A 25245-nucleotide genomic window follows, 5' to 3' on the forward strand; every position below is an offset into this window, starting at 1 on the left:
CATTCCGCGGCGGCAGCCCTCGGTGCCCGCGGATTCCTTCCCGCTGACGTCCCCCCGCTCCGCTCCGCTCCCCGCCCCGGCCGGACCCCCGGGCGGCGCCCGGCGGCGGTGGCGGCGGGGCGGGCCCGGGCGGGGCGGGCGCCCCTCCCCGCGGCCCCGCGCCCCCTCCCCGGCCCGCCGGGGGGGCTGCCCCGGCCTCGCGCCCCGATTGGCGCGCCGCGGCTCCGGCGGCCGCGGGGCCGGGCCGGAGGGGAGGGACTAGAACTTTCCGCGGCCGCGGGCGGACTCTCGTCTCAGCCCGGAGCCGCCAGCGCCTGCGATCAGCGGCCCCAGAGCGCGGGACACCGCCGACATGACCCACTTCAACAAGGGGCCCTCCTACGGGCTCTCCGCCGAGGTCAAGAACAAGGTACGGGCGGCGCGGGGTTCGCGGGGCTTTGTCTGCACCGGGACGGCGGGGCGGGACGGAACGAGACGCGACGCGGGGCTCCGCTGCCTCCGGCTGCCGGCGGGGGTCCCGCCCGCCCCTCGCGGTGGAGGCGCGTAAGGATGCGCCCGCCGCCGGCCCGGGACAGCGCAGCCCTTCGCGGCACCGCTCAGAAAACTTGCGGGCACCGAAGAGCTGTCAGCGCCGGGCGGACCCGTGTGCGGAGCCGCGATTCGCATCGTGGCCCGGGCTGCACCTGCCCGTGCCGGCAGCCCTGGCGCGGGACATCCCGCTCGTGCCTTCTCCGCCCGCCGGGATCGGGCGGAGCGCGGCGCTGGGGCCCGCAGCCGTCCCAGAGCGGGCGGAGCGGCGCGGCGGGCAGCGGGCCCCGGCGGGCAGAGCCGGGCACGGCGCGGGCGGGCCCGCCGAGCGGGGCGCTGCGCGGACGATACGCGGGGCGCTGCGCGGGCGCTGCGCGGCTCGCGGCCCCCCGCGCGGCGCATTCCAGCCGCATGACATCATGGGCACGGGCGGCGCGCGGCCAATCGGCGCGGGGCCCGCACAGACGCGCATTGTCCGCCCGCCCCGCCCCGCCCCGCCCGCGGGGGCGCACAAAGGCGGCGCGGCCGCGGGCGGGACCCGCGCCCCGCGGGGAGCCTCGCCAGCGGGGCAGCCCGCACGGAGAGCCCGGCGGCCGCCGCCGCGCCGGGGGCTCCGCTTGAAAGCGGCAGAAAAAGCAGCGCTGACAGCAGCCGGGCCCCGCGGCCGGAGCGGCGGGCGCCGGTTGTGCGCGGCTTTGCTGAGGTTTTCTCTTAGGAACAAAAGGTGTCCCACGTTGTCCTGTTAGACTGGCTGCTACCTTGCAGCGAACAATTACCTAATAAGAAGGAAAACCTTTGTAATAAAAATTACACCGCTAAACAAGCGGGGATAAGTTGGTGCACAGTGTCTTTATTCACAGGCTTAAAATCGAAATGTGGTCTTTAATAACCGGTTGTTTCACACGCATGTCTGGATTCAGGCTTCAGCAGATCCCCAGATCCTGTTTGACTTGTAGCTGAGTAGAAAGGAGAGCAGGGAGAAAAGTAGTTACTTCAAACATTATAAATTATGCTTAACAAAACAACATTTTGCTTTGGGTTTTTTCTTTATTGGTTTTCTCAGGATGGTTGTGGGTTCTGCTGCGAAGTTTGATGACATCATGTAACCAAATGTCTTCCAGAGCGGTTGTTTCCAGCATCTAAACTTAGTGATTTATCTACACCATTACACACTGAAAAAAAAAAAAAACTAAAAATCAACCCAAACTTTAAAAAAAGACTAAAACGTGTTGTGTATTATTGCATGTGAATTAGGAAGAAGCTCTTCTACTTGAAAGATTATTGACAAAGTGATGTAGGTTTAACAGTGATCCCTTAATGGGGACAAGATGGGAAGAAAGTTCTTTGTTCTTTCTTTGTTTCTTATTGCCATCAGCTTCCTTAGGGCCTCCTGAGGAACTGTTCCAAGGCTGTGCATTAGCAGAGGGTTTGAAACTGGTGTAGTTCACACCTTTATGCAAAGGGCCTTCTACTTCATCTTGCTGAGTTTTGTTTCACTCACATTCTCTGCCTTCAGTGCAAGTATTGCAGAGGGGTAGATGTTTTGGGGCAGCTCCAGTTTACTTGTTTGTGGGTTTCTGTTGCGTTCTTTGAAAATGTCAGTGCAGCAGTGCCACAGAAAGCAATCCAAGTGCACCAAAGGCAGATTAACTCATCTCCTTTCAAAAAACCCAAGCAAACAAAAAGTGCCTCCAATGAACAACAAAATCTCCAGAAGAGATGTAGCTTTGAGTTTTTAGAATGTTGTTTTCATTGTAAGAGATCAAATTTCAAAGCACTCGTGTTACATACAGGTATATCGTGTACCTCCAATCTAGTATCTTGCATGGGTTTGTGGGTTAGATGTGTGTCTGTTCATCTGTATAATTCCAGACGACCACCAGATAATGTCTTTGTAAAGATCAAAAATTCGTTTTCCAAGATTTTTCTGTCTCATGAAGATTTGAAGAATTTGTTTCCAACTCTTGGAATATCAGGTATTGCTGCCAATTATAATCACTTTGTGCAGACTATTGTGTTACAGGCTTTTTTATGTGTTATGTGGGGTAATGTTGTAAGTAGCTGTAGAACCTCCCTGCTTGAATGATAGTTACTGTTAAATACCCTTGTTTGAAATTTTCAGTGCTGATTCCCCAAGCAGTGTGTTTCTGCAGTAAACAGACAGCTTCATAGCTATGCTGCCTGAGGGTCCAGCTGTGCTGGATAAAAAAAAATCCCTTGGTTTTGCTTTTTATTCTTTATTTTCTCCTTTGACATTGCATTAGTGTTCAGAGAGACCTTTTGTTTGCTATGGTATTTGAATAGATGAATATAATATGTCCTGATGCTTTTTAAGAATTTCATTGAAGTCAGGATTCAGTCTCTGAGCTTAAAATATATGTCTAGTTTGGGACATTTTTTGGTGTTTTTTGTTGTTGTTGTTTTGAGGCTCCACCCTTCTGTTGTTTTGCTCCTTACCTTAGTTCACACTAACATGGTGTCTAGTCTGTTAGGGATCTCTTTTCCTCATTCCTACAGAGAAAGCAGAGTTTGTGTACTGGTTCCCAGCTGCAAGGAAACTTGTCTGCATGAGAAATGTGTAGGTAGTCAAACTAGTGTAATCCCTTTGAAGCTGATTCCCTGTTTACTTGAGATCACAGAAGATAATTGATCCAAAACAAATATTCAGTGGGGAGCCCTTTAAACTGATTGAAATGGATGGTTTCTTCTGCAGGCAAGAAATAATCTTCTTCTTGAGCAATGGGGGAGTTTCTGCAGTACGTGAGGTCGACATAGCATGAGATGATGATGCAATTGGATAAGCTGCAAACTCAAAATTGTATTTGATTTATGCTCCATTGTCTTCCTGCAGAAGGTGTGGAGGAAACAGGAACACTGGGCAGCAGGAGGAGAGGTTCCAGTCCATTCAGTTGCTTCCTAGTGGCTCCACCCTTCCCATGGAAGTGTTATTTGTATTGGGCAGGCATTTATCTTTCCCCTCCTTTTATGTTTGATATGGTGCCAGTTTCATCTTCATAAGAAAGTGAGGGTGTGCAGGAGTATGGTTTGTGTGGGGAGTTAAATTTTGCATAGCATTTGGCTGTTGCATGTCCCTGACTTTCCCTCTGAGCCGTCCCTGTGTCAGGAGGCTTTCACTGGGCAGTACCATTTCCCAAATTTTTAAAGGCAGCAGAGTAACTGCGGTGTTATCCCAGCCCTGCAGCTGCCACCATGAAAGGTCAAGCCCTAGTGAAATGGAAGAGGAAGGGAAACAGACGTTATAAAGTGAAGGCTGTTAGACAAATGAAGCCTGTAAACAAAATATCTCCCTGTTTTTCAAGTGTGCAGGAGGGCAGTAGTGTTTCCTGCTTTCCTTCTTGAGGGCAAATAGAGATTACTGAAAAAGAATTGGAAGTCTGTGGTGAATAATGCAAACCAGTCCTAGTTATGATTATTGTGTTCCTCTTGAAATTGCTGAGGAGAAAATTATTGTCATCTATTTTACCTGCTACGAGCCAAATAAACAGATTTAATTGCTTAGTCCAAAAATAACTCTTTTAAATAAATCTTTTTATCTGGGAACCAGATTAAAATCATTAACTTTCAGAGTTTTTAATTAGAGATTTAATAGTGAGATAAGTTTTGGCTGTCTGTGGTTGAACTGTTAGGCCCTCTCCTTCCTCTTTCTCACCCCTCTTTTCAAAACAGAAATAATGCCCTTTTTCATTCTTAAAATACAACTCTTCCTACCATACATTTGCTTTACCATTCTATGCTTCCTCTAGACTATTTTCCTTTAACAAACCTTTAGGTTTGCTCACTGAATTTTGTGAACCCTAGGTAAGAATGTTTGCTGCTGATAAAAGTGTATTTCTATTACTGTTGTCTGAAATACTGTAATAAAAATTGAGACTGTACTGGATAAAGGCAGTGAAAACTTAGGCTTTAAGAGCAGAGGAGTATATTTTCTGTCATCATAAATGACAGTACAAGATCTCTGCATTCCTGTTCTCTTGTATGTAGACATCTACGTAACTTTTCAAGAAGTAATAATCTTTAATTTACAAGTTTTGAATTAAATTCAGATGTTTAATTTAAAATAAAATCAGCCTGCGTGACCATTTGCATTACACAAATCTTCATTTTGTTGCTTGGGGAATAAACAAAAAGTCAAATATTTTGGTGCTCTTAGAAATATTGTCATAGAAATATATACTGAAAAGGGAATTTCAGAGGAAATGGCAGAAGAATTTATAGAAACAAGCATTAAATCTCTGTTTGCTCCAGTTAATTCATGATTTCTGATAGTTGATCATGGCTCTTGAAGTTAACGTTTCCTAGCTAAATATCAATTTCACTGTGGAAAGCCCTAAAACTTTTTCCCTTTGTGTCCAAATTTTGTATTTTTTTAAAGAACTGTGAATTTCTTCCAGCTGGATCCAGGCATTGGTAACAGATCTGCAGTTCAAGTGAACTTCTTAACTTTGTACTTAATGGTACAGTTTTGATAATTAAGTCAATAGCAAAACTGTCCATGAAACATAAATATGACCATGGAATAATTCCATAGCTAAACTTACAATCAATCAGTGTTTGGCACAATAACTACACATGCATCACTAAAAACATATTAGTGATATAAAAAAGGAAACCATCTATTTTGTCAGTTAGTTTTAAGATGCATTTTTTTAATGTATCAGCAACCAATATATGAGAATTCTCCAATTTGTTTACAATTTCTCTGCTGGTTACTTGTATCTGATGCTTCGTTTCACTTTGACTGACAGTGTTAAATGTCAGTTAATTGTGTGCAACAACACTCACTTGAACGTGGTCCTGCTGCACTCCACTTCCAAATCACACCATGTGCCTTTGCTGGGCAGACGTTCCTGCACTTTTGAGAAGGTGTTTGCCACCTCAATTGCTGAAACATGAGTGTACCCTCTTGCTGGGAATTTTGCAAAGGATTTTTTTTTTTAAGAAACCTAGTGAATCACTGGCTTTATTAAGGTGTAGTAACCTTTTAATTTGTATTCTAGTGTTAGGTCCTGTGTGTGAAGAGTTCTCATATTCACTGAGAATTGGTATTAATGGAGATTAATTAGATTTTTTTGTTGTTGTTAAACAAGGAAGGTAATCCAGCAGTGGAGAATCTTAACTACAGTTTTACCACTCACCTTCATCCTGTACTGTCTATCTCTGTGTGTCTACCTTGATGTGTCTAATCCATTTACCACTTTCACTGTTACAATCTCAGGACAAGTCTGTTCAATCAAGTATGGATTTCCAGTTCTGTGGCTACTTCAAGAGAAGTATTAACACCACAGCAGTAAGAAGTAGCCCTCCTACGAGGTACAGACTGATGGTGATGCAACCTTCAGAGCATTGGGTCGACAGTTCATAGCAAGGATACATCTCTTACCATGAGCAGAAGCAAGTGATTTGCCATGGGAACACTTCTCTTGCCAGCAGCTTGATGTTAGCACCCATTCCTGTTCTGGACACTTGCCTGAGCCCGCAAACAACGAGACTCACCTTCGGGAGCCCTTGCACAGCCCCACACTGGGGACAGGTAGACCTGCCCTGTCCCCAGTGTCACAGCTCAGGAGCCCCTGGGTAGATCAGACAGACGTGTGGAAGTGGCTGCCCCAGGGACATCTGGCAGTTGTTGCTGTAAACCCCTGACACAGGCGTTAGCTGCCTCTGCCCAGCCGTTTCAATGCCCGGTAAGCCTTGACGCTTCCTTGCCAAGCTGCCAGTTGTCTTTGGGAGTCCTCAGACCTGAGGCGTGGAGCTGCGGGCAGGCGTCACTGCCCGAGTTAAGCCCTGGCTGAAGGGTGTCATTTCCAGTTCTGCCTCTCATCTTACACCGTTCTTTCTAGGAGGAAGGTGATGAATGGCACAGCATAGCCAGGATTAGCTTCTGCTGCCTCATGAACTTCAAGGCAGAGGTGGAGCCCCACACGGGTCTGCTCCCGTGTGTGGGACAGCACAGACAGAACTGCCAGTGCTGCACCAGCATGGGCACCAGTAAATGGGCAGTGAGCATGTTTGCTGAAACTTCTCGTATGTTTAACCTTAAGTGTGTCTGCACTTTCAAATTTAAAGTATTTTCCGTCCATTTATAAAATGTATTACAGTGACCTTGTTTATGGTGAATTAATAAACCTGTAGTAAATCTTACACTGGTGTTAGAAAATCATAAAACTTGCTACAGTTAATTTTTAAGGATATGAGATAAGTATTTTGCATCCTTTGAATGCAAGCTCACAGTGTACCTCCTATGACTAGAACACTTAAATAGAGTTTGACAGTCATGACAATTAAATGGGATTAGCAGCCTCAGAAAATAAAAACTATGATTTGCATTACAGTAATGCTTGCTTGTTTAAAATTTACAAATGAATGTGCTCTTTGTGTGGTTTCAGAGTTAGACTTAGTTTAAAATTTGGAGAAAAATACTTATAATCCTGTTGCTGAGTCAATACCCATAAAAGATGGATGGATGCACACATTCTTGTGGGACAGCAGCACATCACTGATTTTTGTCTCACCTTGTCTTTTTTTGACAGACCATTAATTTGGATGCTTTATCTTGCCTGCAAATAGTTTATAATTTGCCTTGGAGAATAAAGGATAGAAACCTCTTTGTACTCAGAATTGTTAGCTTCTGTAGCTGCATAGCACGGTATACACTGGGCATCTGACACGTCCTTTTAAGGCAAACTTTGTAGAGATTCCCATCCCCTGTGGAACTGTACAGGAAAGGCCTTCAGTAAAAATGGGCTCCAGGCCAGGACACGTAGGGCAATTTGAAACAGATTTTTTCTAAGTGAGATCATGTGAAAATCCTTCTTTTTTTCTTTAAGAGGGACTCTTGCTTAAAAATGCTTTTTGTAAGTATCTGATTCTAAACAACTGTTAACTTGTATAGCTGTGTTCAGCAGCAAATACTTTCTTTTGAGTAAATACATTTGGTTCTGCAGTAATGCCTTATAGTAACTTATGTCATTGTTTCTATTTAGTGGGGTTGAATGACAGTGATTTTCTCAAAAACAGTTTTGACTTTCTTAGGTGGGTGGTTCTATGTTTGGGACTTCTATTTTTAAAACTGCCATAACCCTTCCCTCCTCTCATCTACACTCACCCCCCTCCCCCCGTTTTTTTTCTACTCCTCCTGAAACCAGTGCAGATTTTAGTAGATATTTGGAGGGGAAACACAATTAAACTTCCTGTTGCTTGTACAAAACTCTCTCTTACCCCAAGTGGACGCTTTGGATATATAAGTGGCAAAGGCTGGCAGGCGTCGGTGCCCCTGCAGGAGCTGGCAGTAAGGGAAGGGCACTGCAGTGGGTGAAGTGCTGCTGTCACAGCCACGGTCTAGTGCCCTGCTTGGACTGTCCCCAGCGCCTTGCCAGTCCCAGCAGCTGGGCCAAGCAGGCTGTGAGCCTTGGGAGCCTGAGCTTACCCTGGTCACCGAGACTCGTTCACTCATGGAAAGCAGGCTTCAACCATTCAGTGCCTTTGCTGCTTCCCTTCCAAGACTCAACCCTGTATTCTGGGGTCAACACAGGATTTTTCTTGAGGACTTTGTTTAGGCAGACCTTTATTTAGACAACCTTTTGGTTACCGAGTAGTCCTTAAGAGGCACAGTGAAGTGAACCAGTGTGTGCCTGGGCATACACATAGAACCTGAACACCCAGTACTTGCCTAAATATTTCTGCACTTTCTTGCTGTTCTGAAATGCTTGCATGAAGATGGAGTCTGATCTACTGAAAATCCTAGCTGTCTGAATTATAGATGGATTCTAAACAAATCTTCTTGCCCTGTTTGCATGTTTTTACCATGGCTCTTCCCAAGGATAAAACAGGACATTACTATTGCAAAAACCTTACTTTGCTTTCCTGCTAAGAAAGCTCTGCCATTATATTGCTTTCCTGCTGATATTTCCACTGCTACAGCCTCTTATTTATAGACAGCATTATCTTAGTATCCCCGGTTTTGCTTGAATAAGAATAATTTAATTAAAAAGTATTTTTCTGTTGTTCCTAATCAGTTGACTATATACTAGAAGCCTTCACAGAAGAAGGTAAGGCATCAAATACACATGCATATTGGAAGGAATTTGGTATAGTTAAACATTCATAGTGAAAAGCAGCTCCTGCCTTGCTGCTGACACGGGCCCCAGCAGAATATTTCCCTTCTGTGTTGAGCACGGGCAGAACACAAGTCAGAGCTCAGGCCAGTACACACCAAGCAGAAGGATGTGTTGGAGCAGGACCTGTACTGCAGCTCCTGTTGAGATTCCCACTGTGTGACGAGCCTGAGCTGCCACTGCTTTGGTTCCCTTCGTAACACTGTGGGGATCAATTAGAAGTTCCATTATAGATCATAATTGCAAGTCAATACTGTGTTAAGTCAGTGAAGCATGTGTGGTTCAGGCACATATCTGCTGTGCTAAGACTAAATGCTCTTGGCTTAATTTTGCAAGAAGCTGTTCCCTTACCTTGCTGACGTTGTTGTATTAATCATGCCCTTTACAAGTAATTTGAAGAAAATAAAGACTAATGCCTTTTTACTATGGTCTGCCTTGATGGCAGCCTTTATCATCAATAAATGATGGTATGAAAATGTCTTTGATATGGAAAGCTACTTCCTATTTGAAAGAACCTAGCTGATTTTAATAAAAAAGTAAATAACAACTGTAAGATTAAATATCAGCGATAAAGCACTGGTCTTTGAATGGATAGAACAGAATTGGAACAAAATATAACTAACAAAGTTAAAGTTCAGTCAGTGCACTTGAGCATTTTGTTCTGTAGAACAATAATGGAACCTTAAATAATTGAGGATTGAGACCTCTCACGGTCATTTGCAGCACAGCCTTGCCCACACATTCTTCTGGGTGGGTATTTCAAACCTACTCTCAATTCAGGAGTGCAGCATAGTGACACCACAACTTGCCTTGTGGCATCCTGAGTTTTGGATGCAGTGTGTATGTGCATCTCCTACCCACCCCCCACAGTGCCAGCTGTTCTTTCTACTTGTGTTCAATTGCTGAAAAATAGTGCATTAAAAGTTTCCACAGGGTATTGAATTAGAACCTCTTACTTTGGAGTTTGCCTGTCTTTTCTACTTTCTCTCTTTAATCATAAACTCCAGCGTAGCAGGCTTAAGGCTTGATTTGTACATTACTAGAACTACATTTTCATTAAATAAAAGGTTGAGCTACAAGTTCATGAAATTGTGATTTTTTTCAATTTTCTTAGACTTTCTTCTTAAGAATTACATTATTAGAAAATTAAATAAACATTTTCTAACATGTTTATGGTCATCACCCTTAAAAAAAAATACTGTTATAACACTTTTTATGTGGTGAAAGCACAACCTGTCTGGGTGGCCAAATCCAAAGTATTTTTGAATGTTTCCTGGATTATAATCAACCTTCTGAACCTACTGAAGTGCATCACCTACTGAACTTTAATTGGTCAGAGATATACCCAGGAGGGGGTGAGGTAAAGGGCCAGGAGCAGCAGATTATCGTTGTCTTTCATTCATTGTGCCAAGTTCATTCTTGCAATATTTTTGCTGGCAGTAAAGCAAAACAAGAGTATGAAAGTGTTGATAGACAAGGTCTTCTAAAGCTTAGGGTGTGAAATCTGCACTACCTGTGCTTCTGCTAAGAAAACTAGCAATGGGGAGAATTACCTCAACCAGAAAAACATGCTATGCATGAATTGAAGGACTTTGATCTACTACCTTTATGAAAGATAAATCTAGGCAGCTCTTAGCAGCTGGAAGCAGCTAAGGAAGTTCTCAAGAAATCATGTCTTTCACCTAAATTACAAAAAAAAAAAAAAAAAAAAGCCAGATTGAATTACTATGTACAGGGATAGTAAGAATGAGAGGAATCTGTGTTTTCTTTATGAATACCTATCACAGACACCTCAGTGAGCCGGTTCAGCTAATGTGGGTTCAAGGAGTTACATGGGTGCAGGCTGACAGGCAGCCAGGTGCTATCAGTGAGTCGGTGGCAAGCACTGAGCCCAGTTAGCTGGGAAATGCAATGGGAAAATGGGAAACTCAGCAGCTGCCCTGTCATCTGTGCATTTCCCAGTCACGGCTGTGCCTGGCATCACAGCTGGCAGCAAGGAATCAAGTACCTGATTCTTGATGGTGGGGGCAAATTAGAGTGGTAAGAGTAGAGTCTTGAGGTTTACCTTTGGAAAAAGTGCTGAGAAAATGCAGCATGGATTGTGCCTTCGCTGGAGGGGCAGAAGGAATGTGCATTTTGAGTAACTTCTATTGCAACACTTGAAGTGACAGACTTCAGCTTTCTTTAGCCAACTTTTCTGGGAGGTATGTTTGAGTTACCAGTTACCTGCTTGCTGCTGTAGAACATAATTACTCTGGTTTGGGTAAGTGAAGAGGATTTGCAGAGAAGAAAAAAGCTGTGGAGAGAGAAGGATCTGCAGTACTATTTGGGAGGAAAATTTGGAAGACTTGTCAACATAGCTGGGCCTTGGGGAAGGGCTACCGAGTCACAATACAGTTTGCTTATAAAATTACATGTTTGGAAGCCATTCTATTGGGGAGGAAAGTGAATAAACTTGAAATAATATCTAATTTCCTGGGCTCTGTGGTAGCAATAGATTAGAAAAGAATTCTGAGAAAGACTGAGTTTGATGTTACTGTTTCTGTTTGCAGGCTCCTTCTAGGCTTTGAGAACTACTATTCCACCTGAGTTACAGTAACAGTTGTCTCAAGAGATGCTTCCTGGGTTACTACTGGAAAAACTAAATTGTTTTCAGATGCTTTGGATTTTTTTTTCTGTTTATGTGTCAGATTGTTCTGTATGATTTTTTTCCTTTTCCCCACAAAAGAACATTAACTAGGCATCACTGAGGTCTGTCAGGTTACCAGGATTTTCCATGCAGCACTCAGTGTGTTGTCTCAGGAGACATTACTGCTCGTGATGTCAGAGCCTGTCCAGATTTGCTGTGTCATATCAGTCATACTGGGGTTGGGTTTCAAAGCAAGGAGAATTCCATTCCCATCAGGGACTAATGGGAAAAGCCCGTCAGGCTTTTGTCCATTGGGTTGGATCAGCCGTGTCTTAGCTGAGAACAAATGTCATATCCCAGCGGATTTTTGAAACAAAAACCAGCAGTGGTTTAAAATAATAGATAGTGGATACCATGTTCTCTGAAGGAATATAAATAGTTCAGCAATATACAGACTAAATAAACAGATAAAAGGAACGCCATAGCATGAAGTATAAATATGGAGGCATGACCAGAAGGTGCTGCAGTTGACAGTGGAAGCTGATGGCTAAGGAGAATTGGAGTTACAAGCCAGGAAATTGTGACTTTGGCAAAACATGATGAGAGCAAAAAGTGCGAGAAAAACTGGGAACATGTTAGAAGAAGTGAGGGTGTTGCAGTAGCTGCTGAGAACGAGAGGGAAGCAGCATTCAGTCCAAGGGCAGGCGTGTGTCCGAGTTGTTGGTGCACTCTGGGGGAAGAGATGGTAGCACTGGCTTTTTGAACAGCTTGCAAAATGTCATAAAATCCTACTGGATAGCCAGGGAGTAGAACACTCAGTTCTTCCAGCCAGCTGATCTGGCAACGAGCACCATGCATGACTGCAGGTATCTGGACTTGTAAGATGACTTGGAAACTTTGAGGCATGGTTTGTTCTCACTTGACAGAGTTTAAACTGGTGCCTGTGGGAAGAGTGCCAGGAATTTTGGATTAATGCTCATCCATCTCTTTTTCAAAGATTGTAGCCTAAATTTTGATTTACAGAGAAAACAGTGAGATGTTGGCAGGGTATCAGTTACGCTACACTTAAAAAAAAAAAAGGTTGAATATTAAGCAAAATAGATACAGCTGTAAAATTTTTGTGCTAAGTAGCATTTTGGGATGTAGTGAGATCTTCCAGTGGTAATGTTAATGCAGTGTTCTCTGCCTTTCTGTACAATAGTCCATAATGACAGAAAAAAAAACATCTTCAAATATCAAGGCATACTGAATGGTGGCTTTGAGTTTTTGAAGTACCTTCCTCTTTGGTTTTCATTTGCATTGTCACATTCCTGCTATATTTGGGGTTCTTGGGTACAAATATGCCTCCTATGACATTTGCTTTTGCACGCAATCCAGGTCAACATACATGAAAGTAACAGGAAATTTTAATTTGTCCTTATGATGAGTGCTCATTGGGCTGGTACTTCAAATGGCAAACTTCCCTTGACAATCACCTTGGTACCCTGTCACTTCATCTTCTTACCCCCTTTCAGTAAAAACCAAAACTTTATATTTTTCCAGTCTTGGGTTCCCTGTCTCAACTTACAGGGTGCTATTTATTTGCTCTATGACTAAATAATCAGTGATTATGTCCTTGCTACTCTGTCACCTCTGAAGCAGAAGATTAGATATGTAATCTGTTTACACCATAGAATATTAACCAGAAAGTTCTGGCCTACTTGTATAATTAAAATTAAAAAAAAAAAAATCTGTGTCCCTCTAATGGGAAGAATTTACTCTTTTGTGCCTTTTTCTTGGTTATTCACATAGCCACTAAGCTCTTAACACTTTTCTTCTCGCAGGTATTTATCTGTGTAAATTTTAGATAGGTGATTCAAACGTGTGTTCTAGAACAGCAGATGATGAACAGGAATTCTGGATAACAATTTGGGACTGGCTGTGGTCTGCCTGACTCCCACTTCTGAGCAGTAAGGGCTGTCAAGAGCTTCTTCTGCCTTGATACCAGGGGAGAATTTTGCTTTCATCTTTCCCCATACCATCATAAATCCTTAAAGGGGGGAGGAGAAGATTTCATCACAAAAGAGTGCCAAGCAAATGAAAAAGAAATATCAGCATTGGTATCTTTGGCCTCAGCAGGACAAATCGCTGCTGAACATAGTGCTTATTTCAATGCAAAGGATGTTTGCAAAGGCAATACTGAAACCACAGCAATTCCATTTCACTCAGACAGTTCCGAATTAATAAAGATTGAAAAGTTGATACAGGAACAAATTGCTGCATAAAATTGAAGCTGTACAAGCTTAGGTCTTAAAACCCAGAGTTTTTAATTTGTTGTTTTTATTTGCTTTCAGTAGTTTATGATCTAGATGTGTAAAAGTAAAATTAATATTAAAACCCCTGGCTAAACATGGATTAAATTCTGTACAAGATGAACATGCTCCTTACTAAAACATGCTACTTAATAAAAATGCAGTAAGCTTTCTCTACTCAATCTTGTTTTTTAATTGAAAAGTTAGCAATTTTGTGTCACTTTAAGCAAGAATATGGACCATACCAAATTTCTCCTGATGAAGAACATTAAAATCCAAAACTTAGGGCTCTATCTGTTTTTCTGTCTGTTTCACTTTGGTGAAAAAGCATGTATGTAACCTCTTCCTGTGCTAGCTTATCTTGGAGTGAAATGCTGCTTATTTCTCTTGCTGTACATGGCCCTGTACTTTATTTACCTTGGGAAACCAAAATGTACAACCTACTTTGCTGCAGTTTTATATGTATATACATCTTAAGTTTTGTCAACAGACACAGTTCCTATAATAGAGTTGTTGATGTACTTTGAGGAGCACATGCTGTTTTGGTTGAAACTTATGACAAGAGAGCAGTTTTTTCAAATGCTTACTAGTACTTTAAATTTAGCTTGCTGCACATTAAACCTTTGACTCCTGCTGGGGAGGGCAGGAAGCCTGCAGCTTTAATCAGAAATTTCATCAGAACTAAGAAGTGCAAGCTGTTATGACATGATGTTTAACTTCAAAAGTTTTATCTTTTATACCTGCTTTTTATCTTCGTAAGATTTGTGTTTGCTAGTCCCAGTGTAAAAAGTAGTGCAGTGTGCTTAAACTCTTCCTTGAGATCCTGTTACAGTAATTTTCCAGAGTAGCAGCAATGCAGCCAGCTGAACTCTCAAACTGGAGATTTGGCATACATGTAGCCCTTAGCATACAGTGTGTACTGTGTAATTTGGAAAAGATTAGTATAAAAGGACAACTCAAAGTCCATGTGATGCCAGTTATAGTGTGAAGTACTGGTTAACATCATCACTCAAACTAAACATGCTACAGGCACACTGAGTAACTTCAAGGGACACACACACAGATCATTGAAGTTGGCCAGCAGAACTTTGCTAGCTTCCAGGAATTCATGAGCTTGATAAAAACAGTGATGATTGTTACTGTCCCTGTACTACACATGGAGGAAGGGTTTTTACACTCTTACGATCTCCCAACCAGAAAAGTCCTACCTGAAGAGAACTAGGTGTGAGGATCAGGTGTGAAGTTGCCAGAGGAATCAAGTTTAACCCAAGGATTCCAGCCTGAGGCATTCGTTGGCATAAACAAATAAATATCAGTTTGTCATAGGCAAATAACACCCAGCCTTTTCCTTCCACAACCTCGGATCACCTATAATTTTGACCACTTGTATAAACATTAGTTTCCTTTCAAATATGTGTCTATTAAACCTGTATCTCTGAGGCATCAACAGAAAGAGCAACATCGACGACTTTATGTGTCTTTCAACATTTGTCAGAAGAAAGAAATGAACAGTTGGCTTCCTGCTATCCTATATTAAACTTCTGTAAAATCTTATATCCATTGCTACAATTGAATCATTTGTTAGTATCCTGAAACTGTAGGGGTTTTTTTCATGGCACTGATGATACTTTGAATGCAGCTGCTTAGCTACTGCTTTCATATTCAGTAGACAATATTTCCTTTTGTTGTAGACCTGTAAGATTTAAGTATCTTCCATGAAGGTTCAGTATTTATAAAGGATCAAATTTTTGATTAGTAGTTACAGAAAAATACATAATTTTTTTACATTCATATCAAAGCCTCTGGCTTCACCTCATAGATAGCAATCAAAGGAAAACTGGAACATCTCTGATATCCACATGTGGAAAATATTAAATATTCAGTAAGAGTGTTACATAACTTCTGGTTGTGCTATTGGGAATAGAAGAGCTAAGAATTCAGAATAAGCATAATGCCTTATTTCTGGTAGTATCTGACCTGTCACTCTCCCTGTTTAATCCCTTCTTCTCACATGTTTAAAGCATGATTCAAAAGATTTCACATCTCTAGGTTTTCAGGTAGATTGAATATAATTTGCAGAGAAACTAGCACCAATTTTTAATTTTTGTAACTTAGTTTCCCACCAGCTCAAAAATCAGAACAAAAATAATGCTTTTAGTGGCAATAAGAACTCTCCTCAGGCATATAAGTGTTTTTTACTTTCTATCTCTAGATAAACACTGTAGTGATACCCCAAGGCAACTTAAAACTTCTTGAAAAGCTCAAGATTTGAAACATGGTAAAGTACTCCAACATAAAGTAAATATTCTTCAGAAGTGATAAAATTCCACCTGATTACTTTGAAGGTGCCCAAGCAGTGGGGTCAGCAATTTATTATTCAGTTCAGTTGTAATCTCACATATGGAATGCACTTATTATTAAATGAGGAAAATTTCTGACTTTTTTTTCTTTTGCCTGCCAAGAAAGATTAAAATAGCCACACTTGTAGAAGTCTTTCGGGTTCTCACTCTTACTGGCTTCCATATTTACTTTTTTTTAATATTGGGAGGAAAAAGATTAATCTTTAAACTATGTCTCTTGGTGGTATGATCACAAACCTAATTTCCTTTTTACTTTTTTTTTGCCAGAGTTTAAAAATAAGTTAAGTGGTAGAAACAAAAGTCCAGTTCTATTCCAGACAATTTCAATTGCAGGATGGCTAACACTGTCTTTAAGCTACACTGAAACTGCCTAAATTTTCAGAAAGCACAATGTTCATTATGTCTATAACTAAATTGTGGAGGACATCAGCTCAACCCCTGCTTTGTACCCACATGCATGCTGGAATGGTGATTTTATCACAGTATGAGCTGTCAGCATACAAATGACCAGCCCAAATGATCTGCTGTCTTCTAACTGGAGCATGAGAATAGAAAGTTCTGGCCTTTCTATAAATCCTGTTCCTTCACTTGAATTGGGGTACAGAAATAAATTATACACTGTATGTCTTGCCTGTACATGTAACTTAAGGTTTTGTGGGTGAGGTCATTTTGCAAGATTTTAATAGGTTCTCTAAAGTGTAAGAAGAGTAAGATGCTACAATTCAGTCTTTTGGGGAAGATGTTTTGGTATCTTTCTCCTTTGCACATATATTTATTTTCACACAAAATCTAACTGGCTCAGTTATATCCAAGACTGCTTCTTTTCTATCATTTTGAGCGAGCTAGTTGGGTTCTGCCAGATGTTACTGGGAAGACAATTAAGGCTGTGATCACATAAGCTTTGCTTCCATAGGAAATAAAAATATCCATGAAAACTCATTTGTAAGCTAATCACCAGGTTAGAAAGGAGAAAGATGACAGCTGACTTCTTCATACACCATTTTCAAGATGTTACCCATCCCTTGCTATTATTACCATCACTGGAAATGAATGTGGTTGTGCTGCTGCTGTGCTAAACTTAAGGGATTGCAAGGGGGACTATCTGCCACCCACGAGACGAGACCACAGCCATGTCCTTTGAAGCTGTGACCTTCAATTAGCTTTTCTAGTTTGCTTCTAATCTTAGCTAATATCCCAAAGGTGTGATTAAAAAATAAAGTCATTATATTTTCCTTGTCGTCTTGTACAGAATGCTGCACAGAATTTTACACCTTAGTCAAGATCAAAATGTCAGAATGGGTTAGTCCATTATCCTGATCTGTAACTAAGGCACCATAGCACTACTATTAAAAATAGTCTAAGGAAAATAAGTATTACTCAGACAAGGTTTTGAAGTAAAGCCAGAGATACAAGAATTTTCCATTCCCCTTAGAAAAAAAATTAGGGAACAGAGTACTGTAAATTGTAGTTTGGTCAGTTTGGAGTCAGGGATTACTAATGCTAGCCAAAATGTAGCAATTGCCTCTATCCAAGTAATTCAGATATGTTGGAATTATAATCTCCTTCAGTATAAATATAGATGCTAATAGCTGGCCTTTCTTGGCTGAAGTCTTAAAACCAAAAAGTCTCAGATGTACATTTTGATTTAACGTGAATGGCTGTACATGAGTTTCTCGTTAGGCATTTGTAAACAACTGGTGTAGCTTTAGAAATACTGCAGGTACATTCTGTGCTGGCCTGTCATGTTTCTCACAGTAGCTCCCTCACTTCCCACCTTGCTCACTGATCCATGCAGGACACCTAATGAAGGTGGAAGTGTTGCCAACCTCTGCACCAGTGTAGGTTATTTATCCCACACAATCTTGTGCTCAGGTAACTTTATTTTGTTTGCAGAAAACATAGTGATGATTTCAGTGATACAATCCATTTTGTCCAACTTGCCAATATTGAAAAGGATTGCAAAGGTGACAGGTTTAGCCTGAAGGAAGTTGGAGCTGCTTTTTGGTGCATTCAGGGGAGGGGAACAAAGGGCAGAGTGAAAGAACACGGATGCTCTTGACAGCTGGTGGTGTTGAAGTTCACTGCTTTGAAGCATTCCTTTCACATGGATTGATTTCTAGTGACTGAAGCATAAACTTACACACAGAGTAGTGAAGTCTGAACATCTGGAAAATAAATTTTTAAGTCATCTTGCTAACAACTCTGCTTGATGCCTTAAACTTCAAAGATTATTGCAGGTTTTCTTCCTTTGCAATTAAAATATGAGATCACAGTTTATTCCAAAAGAGTCTTCCAGGAAGGTCAAAGAGGAAAGAAATAGCAGAGATACTAAAGGTTAATGATAAACCAAGGCACAGACACAGCCCCCAGAATCCCCAGTGAGACAGCTCTTAATGTTATAGCAACAAGGAAAAAAACTTACTAGGTCATCTCCATTAATCATAAACTAGCTATAAAAGCAAACTCACTATAATCTTCAGCTGAATAACTGCAAATCTATTATATCAAATTTCTCATGTAAAAATTTACATGTGAGCAGTAGTACCAATAGCATGGCAATTCAGAATTCTTGTGTTCATAATGTACTATATCCCTTCCTTCCTTCCAAAGTATAACTTGGGTCAAATATTTTTTCAAAAATCATTCCTCTGCAGCTATCAAAAGACTTTTCAGGAGCTCCAGGAATTCTTACTCAAGGAAAAACTGCAACATGCTTAAAAGTGCTTTTTCCAAACAGACCTTTAGTAAAGCCATGAAAATTATAGTTAAAGGGATAAAGTACTTACATCTGTCCTCTGATGTATAAAATACAGTTTAAAAATCCAGCAATAAAATTACTGGATGACAGCTATAGCATACTCTGAAATGGAATTGGGTTGGGTAAGAGTTGGAGATTTCTCTCCTGAAGTAACTTTATGACTGCTTGTGTTACAGATTGCCCTGAAATATGACCCCCAGATAGAAGAAGATCTGCGTAACTGGATAGAAGAGGTTACAGGGCTGAGTATTGGTGCAAACTTTCAGCTGGGATTAAAAGATGGCATAATCTTATGCGAGTAAGCATTTATTAAGTAACCTTATTTTAGGAGTTTTTTATTTTCAAGGAACTAAGAAGGGACTTTCTGAAGATTCCCCTTGAAAAGATGTCAACAATTACAGTCAAAGATAGCTGACTGTAGGGTGGGAGCCAATTTCTTGGAAACGGTTGGAGAAATGAACACTTAAATCTCCTTTATATTTTAGCTAAGATTTCTAAGTGTTTCTAAATTTAATGGCATAGCTCATTTCTACAGTAATCAAATGACACACAAAAATTCTTACAGTCTGTCAGACTTGTGAGACCTGAGAACTGAGCTAGTCCACTGTATGAACCAAGAAATTAACCATTTTGATGAAACTAATGCAACTAATAAAGCATGAGTGAAAGTATTATATAATGCGTGCACAGATGGTATAAGGATGAGATTTATTGTTTAAGCATTTCCCTCTTTTTCACCTCCCCAGGCTTATAAATAAGCTGCAGCCAGGATCAGTGAAGAAAATTAATCAATCAAAACTAAATTGGCACCAGGTAAAATAAAAAAAAACAACCTCAGAACTACACCTCTAACCCCTTGAACCCCCAAACGATACTTTTGTTCTGTATTAACAAATCTGCTATGAAAATGGTACATCTTAAATCTTAGTAGCACCAAGTTTACATATGATACATATCCCAGAGTTGAGGAGGCTGCAGACATGAACAGTGCTTAACAGAATGCAGCTACAGCTGAGGTGGTTCATCAATGGCAGTTGAGTACCTGTATTTAATAGCAGTGTTGTAGCTTTCAGGGAAGTGTCAGGTGGAAGAACAATCTAGAGCCCTATAGCAAGGCCTTTGCCTAGTTGGAAAAAAAAAAAAAAAAAAAGTTTTCTTTTTATTGAATCAAAACTGAGTTTTCCATCCAGGCAGTGGTGCAAGGTATTAGATCAACAGCCTGCCTGTACCTCAACATTTCTGTATGAAGTATCCTCCTGAGAAGGTGTCTGGAGAGGATGCAACAAGCATTGGAAGGGTTGCTGCCTAGAGTTACTGCCTTTGCTGTTGCTGGGTCTAGCTTAATACTGTTATGTCAGCCTCCTTGTTTTCTTGGCATTGAACACTTCTAAATACGGGCAAGGATTTTTGGTTTTAAAGTTTTAATACCTCTTAAGAGTTCAGAAGGAAAGAAGAGATTCAGTCCTTACTCTTTGTATTCCATATTGCTTTCCAATTTCTACAGCACATAGTGCTAAAAAGTGCTAATAAACCCCGAGGCTTATTTGTCCCAGGAGGTGAGCAAGAGAATGCCTTCAGTCCATACAAAGATTCTATCCACATAGTTACAGTTTTATTTTATTCAAAATTATCAGTTGCTGAAGTCAAATAGCATGGATACCATGTCAGATTTTCTAATTTTGAGGCAAGTTTTAGATTAGAATTTCTCTTGGAAGGGACAGAGAGTTGAGAGAAGTCTTATCAAAGCCCACTCTAACAAAGTATATGGTACTCACTGATGGAGGGATGCCAGGCTGGATAACCTCATAGTCTGATTTCTGAAACCAGTATTAGAACTAACAAAAACTTCCCACCAGTCACTCTTAACCATGCCAGCTGTTTCATCCAGTTTGCACGAGGCAAAGAACTTGAATAAAACAAACAAACCAACCAGCACCAGAAGGCTTTAAAATTTCTTAATTTCTGATCTGAAACACTGTAGAAAACTGGCTTTTTTGTTTCTGTTTAGCTGGAGAACATTGGGAATTTTATCAAAGCCATCCAAGTCTACGGCATGAAGCCACATGACATTTTTGAAGCAAATGATCTTTTTGAAAATGGAAATATGACTCAAGTACAGACTACTCTAGTGGCACTGGCAGGTCTGGTAAGTATTTATACCCCTGGAGTTGGCCCAAATCTACATGCCAGTTCAGATGCACCCTTACAACCCATGTAAATACAGAAAACAGCATCCAGCCTGTCAGGAGAGGACAGCCAGTACTGAGAGTCTGAGATGCTGCAGAGGTTGCACTCAGAGAGCTGTGTGCTCCCACATGCCCCAGGGAAGGCTTAGAGTTCAGAGTGAGGGTTCCTGACTGCTTCCATGTGCATACACAGAACAGGGCAGGCTCACAGGAGAACACTAATCCCTGCAGAATATCCTTCTGACTCGGGTAGCTTTGGAGTGCCACCTGCAAATGGTGTGGGGAACTGGTACCTTCTCTCAGCCTTGGCACACAGTCTCATGGAGACAGACCCGCTTGTGGCAGCCCAGGCTTAGAGACTGGAGACAGAAAATACACTTCAAACACTGAATATTCTATTTTCCCTCTCCCAAAATAGGCAAAAACTAAAGGTTTTCATACTACAATTGATATTGGTGTCAAATATGCAGAGAAACAAGCACGAAGTTTTGATGCAGGAAAACTAAAAGCTGGTCAAAGTGTAATTGGTCTGCAGGTAAGTATGAAATTCAAGTTTGCAGTAATTTGTTATATTTGAGAACAACTTTCTTGCTTTGATTAACTGATATATTGTTAATGCAAAACCAGGTGCAGAATAACAATATGTTATTATCATGGAAGGAGGAATGAGGTTTTAATTCCTGTAAGCAGTTGATAGGCTTTATAAGCTCAAGTCACTGCCTGGAAAGTTGGTTTGTTTGTTTTAAATCTGCTGTAAGAGTGATAAGGGGGAAAGGAACAGCTAATATTAGCAGCATCATCTCTGTCTTTTAAGGTGGTTTTAAAGTAGTGGATAGTTAGAGTTCTTTGTATGGTAGAAACGTTTTTTTTTCTCTCCTCTTTCCTTAGTAATTATAAAAGCCAAAGTAAAATCTTAAAATTCCTGTGGTAGAGAAATTGTGGCAGTATAAATGAATCATTACTGTCCAAGGTAAAAGGTATGTTTTACATTTTGAGGCATACATCCATTCCAATTGCAATGCAGTTGAGTAAATGACAGCCATTGAAATGCCTTAGGATGACAGTTGCCTTTATTTTTCCCTTTGAAACTTTTGAAAGGAGAAAGGGTAATATATTACAGGTAGTGGTCAAACTACATGAGGAAAACAAGCCCTGAAATAACTTTTTGTCAGCTGTCACAGTTACCAACCATACTTTTTTCCTTAGACTATGCTTAATGTACAAATAAAAATAATTTCTTCTGTCCACTTCTTCCTTCCCCCAATAAAGATGGGCACCAACAAGTGTGCCAGTCAGGCAGGCATGACTGCTTATGGAACTAGAAGACACCTCTATGATCCAAAAATGCAAACTGATAAGCCATTTGACCAGACAACGATTAGCCTACAGATGGGCACTAACAAAGGAGCCAGTCAGGTAAGCAGGACTGTGTGTGACATGCAGGATGGACACAGCTCTCAGCCCAGTGGGACAGCAGAGCCTGGAGTGGTGCCCAGTAGCAGAGTCTAACAGGCAGCAGTGAGTGGGTACAGTTCAGCTCTGCTCTTACGCAGTAATTGAGGAACTTGAATCTCTTATCTTAACCAGTGTGTTCTGTGCTGAGAGTCTTAAGGCATAAAAATATCCCAGTGCTTCTAGAATTTCCTGCTGGCAGTGTATCCCAGGAGAAAACAGTAACTTGATTATAAGTATTAACTAAATAGAGGCAAAAAAGGAATTGCTTACTGGCACTACCTTAGTCAGAATACTTAGAATATTCTTCCCAAAGAGGAACATAAACTGGACCTTTCTGCGAGGACTTTATTCTGTGACTCACCTACTAGTGAGCAGATGTTACTGCGCTGATGTTTTGTTACATTTTAATTCCTACTTTTCAGCACTTTCAGTGAGGCATACTAGTTGAAATCATAAATCTAGTAATGACAGCTCTTGACCTTCTTACTGAACCTCTACAATCCTGTTTTATTAGGCTGGTATGCTGGCACCAGGTACCAGGAGAGACATCTACGATCAGAAGCACATATTACAGCCTGTGGATAACTCAACTATTTCGTTACAAATGGGTACCAACAAAGTAGCTTCACAGAAGGGAATGAGTGTGTATGGGCTTGGACGGCAAGTGTATGACCCCAAGTACTGTGCTGCACCCACAGAACCGGTCATTCATAACGGCAGCCAAGGAACAGGAACTAACGGGTCAGAAATCAGCGATAGCGATTATCAGGCAGAGTACCCAGATGACTACCACGGAGAGTACCAAGATGACTATCAAAGAGATTACCATGGTCAGTACAGTGACCAGGGCATTGATTACTAGCTTTGCATCGAAAGTTCAGTATTAGTCGATTATTTTATTCAGTAAGAACGAAACTAGCCTTGTGGAATTGTTACCTGTCTTTCCTACACACTACGCTTAATGTACCTAAAGAAATACTGCCTTACATACATTCCTTTCTCCTTTCTCTGCCCTTTCCCTGTCTAGTTGCCTTTAGTGCTGTAACAGTTGTAGTCTACAGCATAAACAATAACTGCATATGAAGTAAAAGGAATACTGTGAAAGGGGGAGTGCTCTCATACAGCCAGGTTGTTTCGTAAGGAGCTATGCATTCTCACAATCTCTACTTAAGTAGGTTTTTACATACCAAGTTAAGCCTTCATTTTACATATTTACAGCTTTTCTCCAGAGGAGATAAAAGAATCTCATGCTTAAAGTTACATGTGGTCTTTGCCAATTAAATTTAAGATATCTCATTAGTGATTTAATATCATTGCTATGTTTGCGAATGTTAAGTCCTGCATTAGACATAAGTGTGCATTCGTGATTGTGTATTCATTCCATTATCAACACTGACCAAACTTAGAAATAGTTGTCTTACTAAAAAGGGAGCTTGTACAAAGTCTTGAGCCAACAGAAGTTCCATGATTGATGGTGCATTTACCTTTTATTGTGCCATAATATATCCATGTAGAAATGCTTTTTTCTTCCTTGAACTGTATTTATTGCCACACTTCTGAAACTGATCCCATTGTATTTTTATAAATAAATATTTTTTTCTTAAAGGTACATAGGTGATCTTGTCTCATTTGTTATGCTACCAGTCTTAAAGATGAGATGTCATAAGAATTACTCCCAGATAAGCATCACCTTTGCCTATTTTAAGGGTAATTTAGAACTCTGTTCTGTTGCAGTTTGGGTTCATTTTTTTCCATGGGATTTAATCTAACAATCTTTTAAAAATCTCTCAGGAATGAGTGTCACTGACTTAACAGGAGAGGAATGTAGGTCCTTCACAGCTGGGTTCACTTCCCCTCTTCATGACTCTGAGGTTATGACTAGAGATCCTTAGCTGTTCACTAAATCCCTGCCATTTTCTTAAGGCAAACAAGGATCACAGATATTTATTGTTGCTTCTGCTCCAGCCTGTTGCCTTCATACCATCACTTGGAGAATGCAAAACACTCTTGCTTTAGATTATGTAAAGACACACACAGTCTGTGCCTGCTGAGTACCTGCAATCCTAGGTACTCAGTTACTGATAGCAGAGCTTTATTCCTAAATGGAGGATGCTTTCTTCCTCAGCATGGAGTGCAGAGAAGCTACACTAATCTACCTGCACTGTTTTTAAAAGGAGAAAAAAGAGCATGTGTCGATGGGGGCCAATGTTGCAGTTTCTAACTTAAGTAAAATAATTCAAGGTTATCTTAAAAGTGTTCCCTGCAGTTTAAACTTATTACATTCACATATTAAATGTTTTACATTTGCAAGTTCTGGATTTATGAAGGATTTTCTCCTCAAGACTGGAAATTATTTATGCGTGCTCCATTAGTTTCTGTCGTCTTTGAATGTGATGTGGTGATCTGACTTTCAGCTGACCTATTTGTTGTGTAAGTCTTAAGCTTATTTATTTTAGAGAATTTAAATTAGAAAGGCTCTCTAAGAGGTCACTGGTCCAAGCCCTGCATCTGAGGCAAGAGAATTATTAGCAACAGATCTGTTAAGACCCGTTCTTCCTGAATGATACTGTTTCTTCCCCTTCAAAATAATAGTTTTTAATTATTTAGAACTGTTGTATTGAATGCTGAAAAGCAGTTCTACAATCAACAGCAAAAGCTTTTTTGTTTTTATAGTTTGGGTGAAAGCAATCTGTTTTTGAAAGCCTGACCATGCCCTCCTTCCTTCTGAATCCAAAACTTAGGCTTTAAACTACTTTCCCCTTACTATGTACTTAAACAGAAGAAACAAACAACACACAAGCTGTTGTTGGTATGCGTATTTCATCCAGAGAGATCCAGTGGAATCACAACTGAATTCAGAGTTTGAAGTAGACACCAAGCAAGACTAAAATCAAGCTGCTTTG

At 41.0% G+C, this 25245-nt stretch overlaps 1 protein-coding gene across 1 annotated transcript; it reads left to right on the plus strand.

Annotated features, from left to right (window-relative positions):
* The first annotated feature begins 234 nt into the window (after positions 1 to 234).
* Positions 235 to 23660, plus strand: CNN3 (calponin 3). The gene is made up of 7 exons (XM_053985478.1): positions 235 to 409; positions 18878 to 18999; positions 19448 to 19514; positions 20710 to 20847; positions 21306 to 21422; positions 22157 to 22303; positions 22857 to 23660. Exons 1-7 carry the CDS (start codon positions 353 to 355, stop codon positions 23202 to 23204), a joined length of 996 nt encoding a protein of 331 aa, XP_053841453.1. The 5' UTR covers positions 235 to 352; the 3' UTR covers positions 23205 to 23660.
* Positions 23661 to 25245: the final 1585 nt, after the last annotated feature.

This window comes from Vidua macroura, chromosome 9, assembly GCF_024509145.1.
Source record: "Vidua macroura isolate BioBank_ID:100142 chromosome 9, ASM2450914v1, whole genome shotgun sequence".
NCBI lineage: Eukaryota > Metazoa > Chordata > Aves > Passeriformes > Viduidae > Vidua > Vidua macroura.